Raw genomic sequence first — 14,899 nt, forward strand, 5'->3', positions numbered from 1 at the left:
TCCTAGACTGCCATAAGTTTGGAGATAAAAAAGTAAAGTGAACCCCCATTTGAATAATCCAAAAGCCGCCACTGTATGTACTATTCACGTATAGGGTTTTTTAATGGGAAACTAAACCCAATTTGTTTCTTTCATGATTCAGAGAGAGCAGGCAATAGTAAGCAACTTTCTAATTTACTCCTATTATCAATATTTCTTTGTTCTCTTGCTATCTTTATTTAAAAAGCAAGAATCTAAAGCATAGGAGCCGGACCATTTTTGGTTCAGAACCTGGGTTTTCCTTGCTTACTGGTGGCTAAATGTCAGCAACCAATAAGCAAGCTCTCTCCGTTGTGCTGAACCAAAATGGGCCAGCTCCTTATCTTTACATTCCTGCTTTTTAAATAAAAAAAAGAAAGAGAACAAAGAAATTGATAGTAGGAGTAAATTAGAAAGTTCTCTATCTGAATCATGAAAGAAAACAATTGGGTTTAGTATCCCTTTAAATAACATTTATAGCCATATTTTTTCTTTTGCTTATGTGGGCTGTTGGAACATTTCTGCACTTTCCTGTTAAGAAAATGAAATCAAGTGTTGAAAAAGCACAAAATACAATCATCATCCAATCAAATTCAGTTTATTCCTCATCAGAAATTCCTGCAAATACACAAAGAAAAAAAGCAAACGATTTCAGAAATCTTTAAATTAAACAAATCAGTCATTTTTTTTACACCATTAAGCCTCTTGCATGCTCCAGCTGTGTGCGCAGCCACTTCTGGGGATACAATTTAAGCAATTCCCGACTCCTGATCAGATTCTGCACTAACAGGAATCATATCAGTCATTGTCTGCTAATTCTGATAATAAAATTGACGCCAACAGCAGGGAGCTATTTTTATGATTAATAAATCAATCAGATTCTTTTGTCAAACGATGTGCATATTTTCTCCATGAAAAACTAGAGTTCCAAACATATTTTAAAATACAATCATTTTTTTTTAATTTGAAGCAACATTAAGTTATCAATTATTTGCATCGGAACTGGGAGTTAATTTGAAGTCCTTGGCCCGCGAGATTTGCCTAATGGTCATATATATGCGTGACCTAAAAAATGCAGCTGTTGACCACCACACTTGGTTGGCTAAAATGAGAAACAGTTGTAGGAGGCTGTGACCTGCTGATGTATATTTGAAGATTGTGCTACACTTTATTATCACAAGAGAAAAAATATATTTTTGTAAACTTCACTCCTGAGGGAGACAACACTAAGGGCTAGATTTATCAACGCTGAGGCGCCTGTTGTGGGGCGAAATTACCCACAGGTAATTAACATTGCACACGAGCGCAATTTTGCGCTCGCGTGCAATCCCGTCCCCTGCCCGCGCACAGCCAATCACGCGCGGGCAGAAGCTGTCAATCTCCTCGGTCGGACTCGACCGAGGAGATTGAATTTCGCAACAATAGAGGTGGCGTAGATGTTAGGGAAGCAGCGGTCTGGTGACCGCTGCTTGATAAATCACGGCGAGCAAGTTCTTGAGAGAACTTGCTGCCGTAGGGGCTTAATAAATCTAGCCCTAACTCTTTGGTTGCCAGAAAGAGTTGAGATAAGGATTCTGTCTATGCTGCGTAAGCACTAATGGACAGGCTACATACTGTCACTAGATAATGAGGATCGCTTGCTCACGGTGAGACCAATCAGAAGCAGATTTTAGACTTCCTGTCATAGCCAAGCTAAAATGTATTGGAAAAGAGGTGTCAGACTTGATTGATGATGAAGCATTTTGCAAAATTGATTTTAATGAAGCTTGATCCCTTTTTGGAATTAATGTTTTAAGAGACATGAAACCCAATTTTTTTTCTTTCACAATTCAGATAGAACACAGTTTTATTATCAAATTTGCTTTTGTTCTTTTGGTATATTTTGTTGAAGAAACAGGTAGTTAGCTGAACACATCTTGTGAGCCAATGAAAGTAGTCATGTGTGTGCAGCCACAAATCAGCAGCAAGCTCCAGCAGTGAATTGCTGCACATGAGCCAACCTCAACATGCTTTTCAACAAAGGATAGCGAACAAAGAAAATTTCATAATAGAAGTAAATTGGAAAATTGTATGCTCTTTCTGAATCATGAAAGTTTAATTTTGGTTTTATTGTCTCTTTAATGTCTGGTGACAAAAAAAAATCGCTGTGGCAAGTAGGCTACTGAAATATTGCAAGCACAACTTTAGTTGTCAAAATCACATCATCAAAAATGTTGCAATTTAAATGCTTGAAAATGAAAATGTCAACAGTTAAAGGGACATTCCAGTCAAAAAATAAATGCACATAGATTCATTGCATCTTTGAATAAAAACCTATTTGCAATATAGATGTATTGGCAAAAATGCTTCTATTAACTGTTTTAGTGTTAACAATTTTCTCTGCATGTGCAGCATAGCTAGATATTTTCACTGCACCCACATTTTAAATAATGCAGCTGCACATATAATCAGTGAGGCTTGTATCATGTCAACAATTAACAAATTAAATCATTACCAGATGGTACAAGCAACTTCGAACAAGTGCTGTGTTTAAAATGCTGGTGCACGGTGCATACTTAAATACACTTTTGAAACAGCTATAGCTTTTATTAGAAGCATTTTTGCTAATGCATGTATATTACAAAATTGCTTCTGTTCAATACAGAAATGCACCCATGTGGTTTCCAATTTTGGCTGGAATATCCCTTTAACTTCAGATTGCTCAAATGCGCTGGTGCCTTTTTTTTTTTTGCCACCTGTGAAATAAAAAAAATAAAAAACAGTGCCACATTTCTACTTATTATGCAACCCTACTCTCTTTTAGTCCTCTGAATGTTTTAATTGTGGCAGGTTATTAGAGTTGTGACATTGTGGGTGAGATATTTCAGCAGGAAATTGCCCAAGTAAAATCACAGGAATTCACACCCTTTTGTGTGTGTGTGTGTGTGTGGGGGGGGGGAGTTCTAAACATAATATAAAATATAATAGAGTCATGTGACCATTTGAAAGAGGTTTTTCTCCTTTTTAAAAATAGTCACATGAGACATACTTTCATTATTTATTACTGTAACCTTGTGTGCAACATTAGAAAAATGCAATTTTCACAACAATCCTGTTATAACCATTTGATAGAAGAGATTGTGACGTCCTAAATGGCATAGGATTTTTTTTACTGCCTACCCCCTACGCTTGATGTGTGCCCCGTGCCAGGGGACATTAGTCTTCTCATGCCCCCACATGGATGTCCGTGAGCACAATAAAGATTGGCTGCCTTGTAAAGCAGCAGTCATATTGCAAAATGCTAGCTGCATCTTTTTATATAAAAGTACAAATACAGTTGCTGAGCAAACAGTTAAAGGGATATTGTACTATACAATTATAGCCTCTTTAATGCTCCAAATAATCTATTTTACCTGCTGGAGTGTAATAAATTGTTTACTTTACCTTTATTTTCTTATTTAATATAGCTGTTGAAGCTGCCACCTGTACAGAACGTTTCCATACTACAGTATTGGTCATAGAAAAGCTATATAGAGACAGCAACAGAAATCAACCTCCCAAGTGAGGGAGGGAGAGCGTTCAGCCTATTTGAAAGGGTATTACTGCAACAGCTTTATGTAAATGAACAATAGATAGTCCAAGGAGAAACGGACCAATAAGAGCAAGAAAAATCTGAATAAATTAAAAAGTGAAATAAAAGATTGTTGCCCTTTCTCTGCTCCTCAGTAGATCAGGATTTCTGAATGCCAGTTCTCAAGGGTTCCTAAAAGGTCAAATTTAAAAGGACATTAACCCCTGCTTCCCTGCCCTGTTCTTCACCTCTTAGGTGGAGAATGTCAATCTCCCGGTCTCTTCTGACCGGGGAGATTGACAGCTCCTGCCCGCGCGTGATTGGCTGTGTGCTGGCAGAGTTACACTCGTCTGCAATGGTAAATGTGAGTAGTGGCTTGCTGTCCGTCAGAAGAGAAGCTGGGCGGACAGAGGGGAATATGTCCAACTGTGGATGATAAATCGAGCTCTTAATGTAAGAAAAAAAATAAAAATGCAATATTCCTTTAAAAGAATCATCAAACACTGAGATTGTAATGTAAAATGTTTAACTACATGTAGTAAAAAATACTTGCAATATACTTTATTTAATTTGTCTCTTTTTCCTGTAATTTGTGGGCTTTCCAATTGTTGCTAAAAGTGGTGACTCCAGACTTAACACTGCTATATCCTATACCCTCTCATTGGTTGCACACCCTAGTGACCCATTTATAACTGTCCCTAATTGGCCTGAGCTAAGGAAACCTAGGTTATAAGATGGTGGTGACCATTGCTTTATTGACACTAAACCTTTACTTATTTTTGCTATATTTAAATCATTTTTGTATTATTCTCAGGATAATCTTTGCTTAGAATATATAATTCTATCTAGCATTTATTTATTTATCCTGGGTTATTCCAATAGTGACCCTGCAACATGTTACACAGTGATTGCTTGATCAGCACAGGAGCTTATTTATATCTGTCCATAACTAGCCACAGCAGAGTAGAAAGGACAGTCAATACGTTTCAAGAAATATGTCAAAAGCCAGCAAAATGATTCAACTGTTTCTAGTAAAATTATTAATTATGCTTAATTAAAAAAAACAAAAACTATGCAATGCACTCAAATTATTTATTTCACTTGTTTTTTTCAGAAACAAAACGCAAGAAAAGCTGAAATGTAGTACTCTAGTTATAGTACATGCTGCATAGCCATTGGTTAATATCTGCAGGAGCTTATTTATATCCATCACTGATTGGCTACAGCAAAATAAGCAAATTCCAAAGGCTTTTTAAGGGGCGTGTCCCACAACTACAAACCAATGCTTATTTATTTATCAAAATTACCATTTTAAATGTATTTAAAACATCTATTTTGTATGCAATGCTCTGAAGTATTTCTGGAGGATAAATAATAATAAAAATATTTTAACGTCGTTTTAAGTAAAATTTTGACCTATTAAGAGTGACTTGAGAACTGGAATTGATCCTAGGACTAGAGGGCTGTTTCTAATCACACAGAATAACCAGTTAGCGTTGGTTGTTTAAAGCTCTAGCTGCCATTGGGGCCTGTGTATTTATTGCTCTGTATAGCGACCGCCTGGGTGCAAAATGGCTCAAAATAAAATCCCCACAGCTCTGCACAAGTGTCACCTGCTGGAGATCGATCCTGACAAGCAGGGCCTCATATCCGCCATATTTACAGACCAGGCAATATTTATATATATATTTTATATACTTATATACATTTAGAAAGGTTCTTTAAAAGCGTCTAAAAACTGGAATAATCTGCGTATAAAAAGGAGGAGGAGACAGCGTAAAGTGCAGATACCCTAAAGGAAAAAGGGGGAGGGAGGACGGAGTACAGATACAGGGGGGGAAAGACCTAAAGAACAAAGGGAAGATTCATCCTCCCCAACAAACGTTATCAGTTACTTTAAACCTCTTAGCGCCAGTAGTGGCTTGTCACGCATCAGACGCAGCACCATTAGTTCAAACGTTTGGGATCAGAGCAGCGACGTGGAACTGTTCCACTAAACATAGACATATAAGTATGTATGAATAAATATATACACACGTGTATATATGCAAAATATGCATACCAGCAAATAACTGTACATATATACACGTACATACACACTGTATATGTATGTATATAATATATTTATCTGTGTGTGTGCGTATGTATGTGTTCCTAAATATACATATATATTTATATTATATGCACAACCCAACAGTGTAATTTGAAGGAATGGCTAATGTGAGTACTTCATATACAAATATGCATATTTACTTCTGTCTAATTACAGAAATATCGTCCACATGTAGTCATATTAATAGATTAAAAGGGTCTTCATCCAGTAGCCGGAGATCACAAACTAAATTCTGAATATTGCACTGAAAGCCAGCAAGTGTACAAAACACAAGTCTCCTATGTACAGTTCTCTGTGAGTCCCAGATATAGTCCCACTGTGTTCTGCAATGACACTGGTGCTCCCCGTGAGCTGTGGTCTGAGTCCAAGATACACACAGTGTATATTAATACGACCTGGGCTCCTTGTGTGAGCTGTTCTCTTATGACACGTAAGACTCTTAAAAGGCTTGGGTGCGCCACACATGCCTGGGTCATCGTCTTCACAAACCGTAGCCTGGCGTATCAGGCAGAGTCTTGGTGCATAAACATGTGACCAGTGTCCCCACGGCTCAGATGCACCTCCTCTGTGGTGGAGATTAAAGAGATGCCCACTGTCCCCTGGTACCTCTGACGTGACCTGGGAAATTAATGTATCCTGCAATACAGAGCAGGAACAGGCTGAGTTTCCTTTGTTTTTAAAACAGCTTAAAGGGGGTGTGTGCACAAATTAGTATGCACTTGTGAATATGTTTGATCTTGTCTGTGCGCAGAAGCATGTGCTGGTATATAGGCAAATACTTGTGTTTGTCTCTCTCTGTGTCTCTGGCTGTATTGTGTGTCGCTCGGTGCCTCTGGCTGTATTGTGTGTGTGTCTCTCTCGGTGCCTCTGACTGTATGTGTGTGTCTGTGTGTCTCTGGCTGTATTGTGTGTGTCTCTCTCGGTGCCTCTAGCTGTGTGCGTCTCTCTCTGTGTCTCTGGCTATATGTGTGTCTCTCTCGGTGTCTCTGGCTGTATTGTGTGTGTGTGTGTGTCTCTCTCTCGGTACCTCTGACTGTATGTGTGTGTCTGTGTGTCTCTGGCTGTAAGTGTGTGTCTCTCTCGGTGCCTCTGGTTGTATGTGTGTGTGTCTCGGTGTCTCTGGCTGTGTGTGTGTGTCTCTTTCTCTGTGCCTCTGGCTGTATGTGTGTGTGTCTCGGTGTCTCTGGCTGTGTGTGTGTGTCTCTCTCTCGGTGCCTCTGGCTGTATGTGTGTGTGTTTCAGTGCATCTGGCTGTATGTGTGTGTGTTTCAGTGCATCTGGCTGTATGTCTCTCTCGATGCCTCTGGCTGTGTGTGCCTCTGCCTCTGTGTGTGTGTGTGTGTCTCTCTCGGTGCCTCTGTATGTATGTGTGTGTGTCTCTGGCTGTATGTGTGTGTGTTTCATTGCATCTGGCTGTATGTGTGTGTGTCTCTCTCTCTCGGTGCCTCTGGCTGTATGTGTGTGTCTCTCTCTCTCGGTGTCTCTGGCTGTATGTGTGTGTCTCTCTCTCTCGGTGTCTCTGGCTGTATGTATGTGTGTGTGTCTCTGGCTGTATGTGTGTGTGTGTGTGTCTCTGGCTGTATGTGTGTGTGTGTGTGTGTGTCTCTGGCTGTATGTGTGTGTGTGTGTCTCTGTGTCTCTGGCTGTATGTGTGTGTGTGTCTCTGTGTCTCTGGCTGTATGTGTGTGTGTTTCATTGCATCTGGCTGTATGTGTGTGTGTCTCTGTGTCTCTGGCTGTATGTGTGTGTGTGTCTCTGTGTCTCTGGCTGTATGTGTGTGTGTTTCATTGCATCTGGCTGTATGTGTGTGTGTCTCTCTCTCGGTGTCTCTGGCTGTATGTATGTGTGTGTGTCTCTCTCTCGGTGCCTCTGGCTGTATGTGTGTGTCTCTCTCTCTCTCGGTGTCTCTGGCTGTATGTATGTGTGTGTGTCTCTGTGTCTCTGGCTGTATGTGTGTGTGTCTCTCTCGCTCTCTCTGTGTATATGTCTCTCTCTCTCTCTCAGTGCCTCTGGCTGTATGTGTGTGTCTCTCTCGGTGCTTCTAGCTGTATTGTGTATGTCTCTCTCTCTGTTCCTCTAGCTGTGTGTGTGTCTCTCTCTCTGTGTCTCTGGCTATATGTGTGTGTGTGTCTCTCGGTGCCTGTGGCTGTATGTACGTGTGTGTGTGTCTCTCGGTGCCTCTGGCTGTATGTGTGTTTGTTTCAGTGCCTCTGGCTGTATTGTGTGTGTCTCTCTCGGTACCTCTGGCTGTATGTGTGTGTCTCTCTCGGTGCCTCTGGCTGTATGTGTGTGTCTCTCTCGGTGCCTCTGGCTGTATGTGTGTGTCTCTCTCGGTGCCTCTGGCTGTATGTGTGTGTCTCTGTCGGTGCCTCTAGCTGTGTGCGTCTCTCTCTGTGTCTCTGGCTGTATGTGTGTGTGTCTCTCTCTCGGTACCTCTGACTGTATGTGTGTGTCTGTGTGTCTCTGGCTGTAAGTGTGTGTCTCTCTCGATGCCTCTGGCTGTGTGTGTGTGTGCCTCTGCCTCTGTGTGTGTGTGTCTCTCTCGGTGCCTCTGTATGTATGTGTGTGTGTCTCTGGCTGTATGTGTGTGTGTTTCATTGCATCTGGCTGTATGTGTGTGTGTCTCGGTGCCTCTGGCTGTATGTGTGTGTCTCTCTCTCTCTGTGTCTCTGGCTGTATGTATGTGTGTGTGTCTCTGTGCCTCTGGCTGTATGTGTGTGTCTCTCAGTGCCTCTGGCTGTATGTGTGTGTCTCTCTCGGTGCTTCTAGCTGTATTGTGTGTGTCTCTCTCTCTGTGCCTCTAGCTGTGTGTGTCTCTCTCTCTGTGTCTCTGGCTATATGTGTGTGTGTCTCTCTTGGTACCTCTGACTGTATGTGTGTGTGTGTCTCTCTCTCTGTGTCTCTGGCTATATGTGTGTGTGTGTCTCTCTGTGCCTGTGGCTGTATGTGCGTGTGTGTGTCTCTCGGTGCCTCTGGCTGTATTGTGTGTGTCTCTCTCGGTGCCTCTGGCTGTATTGTGTGTGTCTCTCTCGGTACCTCTGGCTGTATGTGTGTGTCTCTCTCGGTGCCTCTGGCTGCATGTGTGTGTCTCTCTCGGTACCTCTGGCTCTATGTGTGTGTCTCTCTCGGTGCCCCTAGCTGTATGTGTGTGTCTCTTGGTGCCTCTGGCTCTGTGTCTCTCTTGGTGCCTCTGGCTGTGTGTGTGTGTCTCTCTTGGTTCCTCTGGCTGTATGTGTGTGTCTCTCTTGGTGCCTCTGGCTGTATGTGTGTGTCTCTCTTGGTGCCTCTGGCTGTGTGTGTGTGTGTCTCTCTTGGTGCCTCTGGCTGTGTGTGTGTGTCTCTCTTGGTGCCTCTGGCTGTGTGTGTGTGTCTCTTGGTGCCTCTGGCTCTGTGTCTCTCTTGGTGCCTCTGGCTGTGTGTGTGTGTCTCTCTTGGTTCCTCTGGCTGTATGTGTGTGTCTCTCTTGGTGCCTCTGGCTGTGTGTGTGTGTCTCTCTTGGTGCCTCTGGCTGTGTGTGTGTGTCTCTCTTGGTGCCTCTGGCTGTGTGTGTGTCTCTCTTGGTGCCTCTGGCTGTGTGTGTGTGTCTCTTGGTGCCTCTGGCTCTGTGTCTCTCTTGGTGCCTCTGGCTGTGTGTGTGTGTCTCTCTTGGTTCCTCTGGCTGTATGTGTGTGTCTCTCTTGGTGCCTCTGGCTGTATGTGTGTGTCTCTCTTGGTGCCTCTGGCTGTATGTGTGTGTCTCTCGGTGCCTCTGGCTGTATGTGTGTGTCTCTCGGTGCCTCTGGCTGTATGTGTGTGTCTCTCGGTGCCTCTGGCTGTATGTGTGCGTCTCTCGGTGCCTCTGGATCTGTGTGTGTGTGTCTCTCTCTGTGTCTCTGGCTGTATGTGTGTGTCTCTCTTGGTGCCTCTGGCTGTATGTGTGTGTGTGTCTCTCGGTGCCACTGGCTGTATGTGTGTGTCTCTCTTGGTGCCTCTGGCTGTATGTGTGTGTGTGTGTCTCTCGGTGCCACTGGCTGTATGTGTGTGTCTCTCGGTGCCTCTGGCTGTATGTGTGTGTGTGTGTCTCTCGGTGCCTCTGGCTGTATGTGTGTGTCTCTCGGTGCCTCTGGATCTGTGTGTGTGTGTCTCTCTCTGTGTCTCTGGCTGTATGTGTGTGTCTCTCTTGGTGCCTCTGGCTGTATGTGTGTGTCTCTCGGTGCCTCTGGCTGTATGTGTGTGTCTCTCGGTGCCTCTGGCTCTGTGTGTGTGTGTGTGTCTCTCTCGGTGCCTCTGGCTGTATGTGTGTGTCTCTCTTGGTGACTCTGGCTGTATGTGTGTGTCTCTCGGTGCCTCTGGCTGTATGTGTGTGTGTGTGTCGCTCTTGGTGCCTCTGGCTGTATGTGTGTGTGTCTCTCTCTGTGCCTCTGGCTGTATGTGTGTGTGTGTCTCTCTCGGTGCCTCTGGCTGTATGTGTGTGTGTGTCTCTCTCGGTGCGTCTGGCTGTATGTGTGTGTGTTTCAGTGCATCTGGCTGTATTGTGTGTGTGTCTCTCTCTCGGTGCCTCTGGCTGTATGTGTGTGTGTGTGTGTCTCTCTCGGTGCCTCTGGCTGTATGTGTGTGTGTGTCTCTCTCGGTGCCTCTGGCTGTATGTTCGTGTGTGTCTCTCTCGGTGCCTCTGGCTGTATGTGTGTGTGTGTGTCTCTCTCGGTGCCTCTGGCTGTATGTGTGTGTGTGTGTCTCTCTCGGTGCCTCTGGCTGTATGTGTGTGTGTGTGTCTCTCTCGGTGCCTCTGGCTGTATGTGTGTGTGTGTCTCTCTCTCGGTGCCTCTGGCTGTATGTGTGTGTGTGTGTCTCTCTCTCTGCCTCTGGCTGTATGTGTGTGTGTGTGTCTCTCTCGGTGCCTATGGCTGTATGTGTGTGTGTGTGTCTCTCTCGGTGCCTCTGGCTGTATGTGTGTGTCTCTCTCGGTGCCTCTGGCTGTATGTGTGTGTGTGTGTCTCTCTCGGTGCCTATGGCTGTATGTGTGTGTGTGTCTCTCTCTCGGTGCCTCTGGCTGTATGTGTGTGTGTGTCTCTCTCTCGGTGCCTCTGGCTGTATGTGTGTGTGTGTGTCTCTCTCTCTGCCTCTGGCTGTATGTGTGTGTGTGTGTCTCTCTCTCGGTGCCTATGGCTGTATGTGTGTGTGTGTCTCTCTCGGTGCCTATGGCTGTATGTGTGTGTGTGTCTCTCTCTGTGCCTCTGGCTGTATGTGTGTCTCTCTCGGTGCCTATGGCTGTATGTGTGTGTGTGTCTCTCTCGGTGCCTATGGCTGTATGTGTGTCTCTCTCGGTGCCTATGGCTGTATGTGTGTGTGTGTCTCTCTCGGTGCCTATGGCTGTATGTGTGTGTGTGTGTGTCTCTCTCGGTGCCTATGGCTGTATGTGTGTGTGTGTCTCTCTAGGTGCCTATGGCTGTATGTGTGTGTGTGTCTCTCTCTGTGCCTCTGGCTGTATGTGTGTGTGTGTCTCTCTCTCTGCCTCTGGCTGTATGTGTGTGTGTGTCTCTCTCTCTGCCTCTGGCTGTATGTATGTGTGTGTGTGTGTCTCTCTCGGTGCCTATGGCTGTATGTGTGTGTGTGTCTCTCTCGGTGCCTATGGCTGTATGTGTGTGTGTGTGTGTCTCTCTCGGTGCCTATGGCTGTATGTGTGTGTGTCTCTCTAGGTGCCTATGGCTGTATGTGTGTGTGTGTCTCTCTCTGTGCCTCTGGCTGTATGTGTGTGTGTGTCTCTCTCTCTGCCTCTGGCTGTATGTGTGTGTGTGTCTCTCTCTCTGCCTCTGGCTGTATGTATGTGTGTGTGTGTGTCTCTCTCGGTGCCTATGGCTGTATGTGTGTGTGTGTGTCTCTCTCGGTGCCTATGGCTGTATGTGTGTGTGTGTCTCTCTCGGTGCCTCTGGCTGTATGTGTGTGTGTCTCTCGGTGCCTCTGGCTGTATGTGTGTGTGTGTGTATGTGTCTCTCTCTCGGTGCCTCTGGCTGTATGTGTCTCTCTCTCGGTGCCTCTGGCTGTATGTGTGTGTGTGTCTCTCTTGGTGCCTCTGGCTGTATGTGTGTGTGTGTCTCTCTTGGTGCCTCTGGCTGTATGTGTGTGTGTGTCTCTCTCGGTGACTCTGGCTGTATGTGTGTGTGTTTCAGTGCATCTGGCTGTATGTGTGTGTGTGTGTGTGTGTCTCTCCCGATGCCTCTGGCTGTATGTGTGTGTGTGTGTGTGTGTCTCTCCCGATGCCTCTGGCTGTATGTGTGTGTGTGTGTGTCTCTCCCGATGCCTCTGGCTGTATGTGTGTGTGTGTCTCTCTCGGTGCCTCTGGCTGTATGTGTGTGTGTGTGTGTCTCTCTCGGTGCCTCTGATTGTATGTGTGTGTGTTTCAGTGCCTCTGGCTGTATTGTGTGTGTGTCTCTCCCGATGCCTCTGGCTGTATGTGTGTGTGTGTCTCTCTCGGTGCCTCTGGCTGTATTGTGTGTGTCTCTCTCGGTGCCTCTGGCTGTATGTGTGTGTGTGTCTCTCTCGGTGCCTCTGGCTGTATGTGTGTGTGTGTCTCTCTCGGTGCCTCTGGCTGTATGTGTGTGTGTTTCAGTGTCTCTGGCTGTATTGTGTGTGTGTGTGTCTCTCGGTGCCTCTGGCTGTATGTGTGTGTGTGTCTCTCTCGGTGCCTCTGGCTGTATGTGTGTGCCTCTCTCTCTCTCTTGGTGCCACTGGCTGTATGTGTGTGTGTGTCTCTCTCGGTGCCTCTGGCTGTATGTGTGTGTGTGTCTCTCTCGGTGCCTCTGGCTGTATGTGTGTGTCTCTCTCTCTCTCTTGGTGCCTCTGGCTGTATGTGTGTGTCTCTCTCTCTCTCTTGGTACCTCTGGCTGTATCTATGTGTGTGTGTGTCTCTCTCTCTCTCTCTCTCGGTGCCTCTGGCTGTATGTGTGTGTGTGTGTGTGTCTCTCTCGGTGCCTCTGGCTGTATGTGTGTGTCTCTCAGTACCTCTGGCTGTATGTGTGTGTCTCTCAGTGCCTCTGGCTGTATGTGTGTGTGTGTCTCTCTCAGTCCCTCTGGCTGTATGTGTGTGTGTCTCTCAGTGCCTCTGGCTGTATGTGTGTGTCTCTCTCAGTGCCTCTGGCTGTATGTGTGTGTGTGTCTCTCAGTGCCTCTGGCTGTATGTGTGTGTGTGTCTCTCAGTGCCTCTGGCTGTATGTGTGTGTGTCTCTCAGTGCCTCTGGCTGTATGTGTGTGTGTGTGTCTCTCAGTGCCTCTGGCTGTATGTGTGTGTGTGTGTCTCTCAGTGCCTCTGGCTATATGTGTGTGTGTGTGTCTCTCAGTGCCTCTGGCTGTATGTGTGTGTGTGTGTCTCTCGGTGCCTCTGGCTGTATGTGTGTGTGTTTCAGTGCCTCTGGCTGTATTGTGTGTGTGTTTCAGTGCCTCTGGCTGTATTGTGTGTGTGTTTCAGTGCCTCTGGCTGTATTGTGTGTGTCTCTCTCGGTGCCTCTGGCTGTATGTGTGTGTTTCAGTGCCTCTGGCTGTATTGTGTGTGTCTCTCTCAGTGCCTCTGGCTGTATGTGTGTGTCTCTCGGTGCCTCTGGCTGTATGTGTGTGTCTCTCGGTGCCTCTGGCTGTATGTGTGTGTCTCTCGGTGCCTCTGGCTGTATGTGTGTGTTTCAGTGCCTCTGGCTGTATTGTGTGTGTGTTTCAGTGCCTCTGGCTGTATTGTGTGTGTCTCTCTCGGTGCCTCTGGCTGTATTGTGTGTGTCTCTCTCAGTGCCTCTGGCTGTATGTGTGTGTTTCAGTGCCTCTGGCTGTATGTGTGTGTGTCTCTCTCAGTGCCTCTGGCTGTATGTGTGTGTCTCTCGGTGCCTCTGGCTGTATGTGTGTGTCTCTCGGTGCCTCTGGCTGTATGTGTGTGTTTCAGTGCCTCTGGCTGTATTGTGTGTGTCTCTCGGTGCCTCTGGCTGTATGTGTGTGTTTCAGTGCCTCTGGCTGTATTGTGTGTGTGTTTCAGTGCCTCTGGCTGTATTGTGTGTGTCTCTCTCGGTGCCTCTGGCTGTATGTGTGTGTGTGTGTGTGTCTCTCTCAGTGCCTCTGGCTGTATTGTGTGTGTCTCTCTCGGTGTCTCTGGCTGTATGTGTGTGTGTGTGTGTCTCTCTCAGTGCCTCTGGCTGTATGTGTGTGTGTGTGTGTCTCTCTCAGTGCCTCTGGCTGTATTGTGTGTGTCTCTCTCGGTGTCTCTGGCTGTATGTGTGTGTGTGTGTGTCTCTCTCAGTGCCTCTGGCTGTATTGTGTGTGTCTCTCTCGGTGTCTCTGGCTGTATGTGTGTGTCTCTCTTGGTGCCTCTGGCTGTATTGTGTGTGTCTCTCTTGGTGCCTCTGGCTGTATGTGTGTGTCTCTCTCAGTGCCTCTGGCTGTATTGTGTGTGTCTCTCTCGGTGTCTCTGGCTGTATGTGTGTGTCTCAGTGCCTCTGGCTGTATGTGTGTGTGTGTATCAGTGCCTCTGGCTGTATCTCCCTCTGGCTGTATTGTGTGTGTCTCTCTCTTTCTCCCTCTGGCTGTATTGTGTGTGTGTGTCTCTCTGGGTGCCTCTGGCTGTATTGTGTGTGTGTGTGTCTCTCTCTTGGCTGTATGTATGTGTTTGTCTCTCTCTCTGTGCGTCTGGCTGTATTGTGTGTGTGTCTCAGTGCCTCTGGCTGTGTGTGTGTGTCTCTCATCAGTGCCTCTGGCTGTGTGTGTTTCTCAGTGCCTCTGGCTGTGTATGTGTGTTTCTCAGTGCCTCTGGCTGTGTATGTGTGTGTCTCAGTGCCTTTGGCTGTGTATGTGTGTATCTCAGTGCCTCTGGCTGTGTATGTGTGTGTCTCAGTGCCTCTGGCTGTGTGTGTGTGTGTGTGTGTGTGTGTGTCTCAGTGCCTCTGGCTGTGTGTGTGTGTCTCAGTGCCTCTGGCTGTGTGTGTGTGTGTGTGTGTGTGTCTCAGTGCCTCTGGCTGTGTGTGTGTGTGTGTGTCTCAGTGCCTCTGGCTGTGTGTGTGTGTGTGTGTGTGTCTCAGTGCCTCTGGCTGTGTATGTGTGTGTCTCAGTGCCTCTGGCTGTATGTGTGTCTCAGTGCCTCTGGCTGTGTGTGTGTCTCAGTGCCTCTGGCTGTGTGTGTGTCTCAGTGCCTCTGGCTGTGTGTGTGCGTGTGTGTCTCAGTGCCTCTGGCTGTGTGTGTGTCTCAGTGCCTCTGGCTGTGTGTGTGTCTC

General features: G+C 46.3%; 1 protein-coding gene across 2 annotated transcripts in view; it reads right to left on the minus strand.

Annotated features, from left to right (window-relative positions):
• Positions 1 to 600: 600 nt before the first annotated feature.
• Positions 601 to 14,899, minus strand: part of RAB11FIP3 (RAB11 family interacting protein 3) — a 126,649-nt gene continuing 112,350 nt past the window's right edge. For both annotated transcript variants that reach the window (XM_053694602.1, XM_053694601.1), the window contains one exon: positions 601 to 6,317. In XM_053694602.1, coding sequence (XP_053550577.1) covers positions 6,308 to 6,317 — 10 coding nt within the window. In that variant the 3' untranslated portion in view covers positions 601 to 6,307. The remainder of the gene's footprint in view (positions 6,318 to 14,899) is intronic.

Source organism: Bombina bombina, chromosome 11 (assembly GCF_027579735.1).
Source record: "Bombina bombina isolate aBomBom1 chromosome 11, aBomBom1.pri, whole genome shotgun sequence".
NCBI classification, from domain to species: domain Eukaryota; kingdom Metazoa; phylum Chordata; class Amphibia; order Anura; family Bombinatoridae; genus Bombina; species Bombina bombina.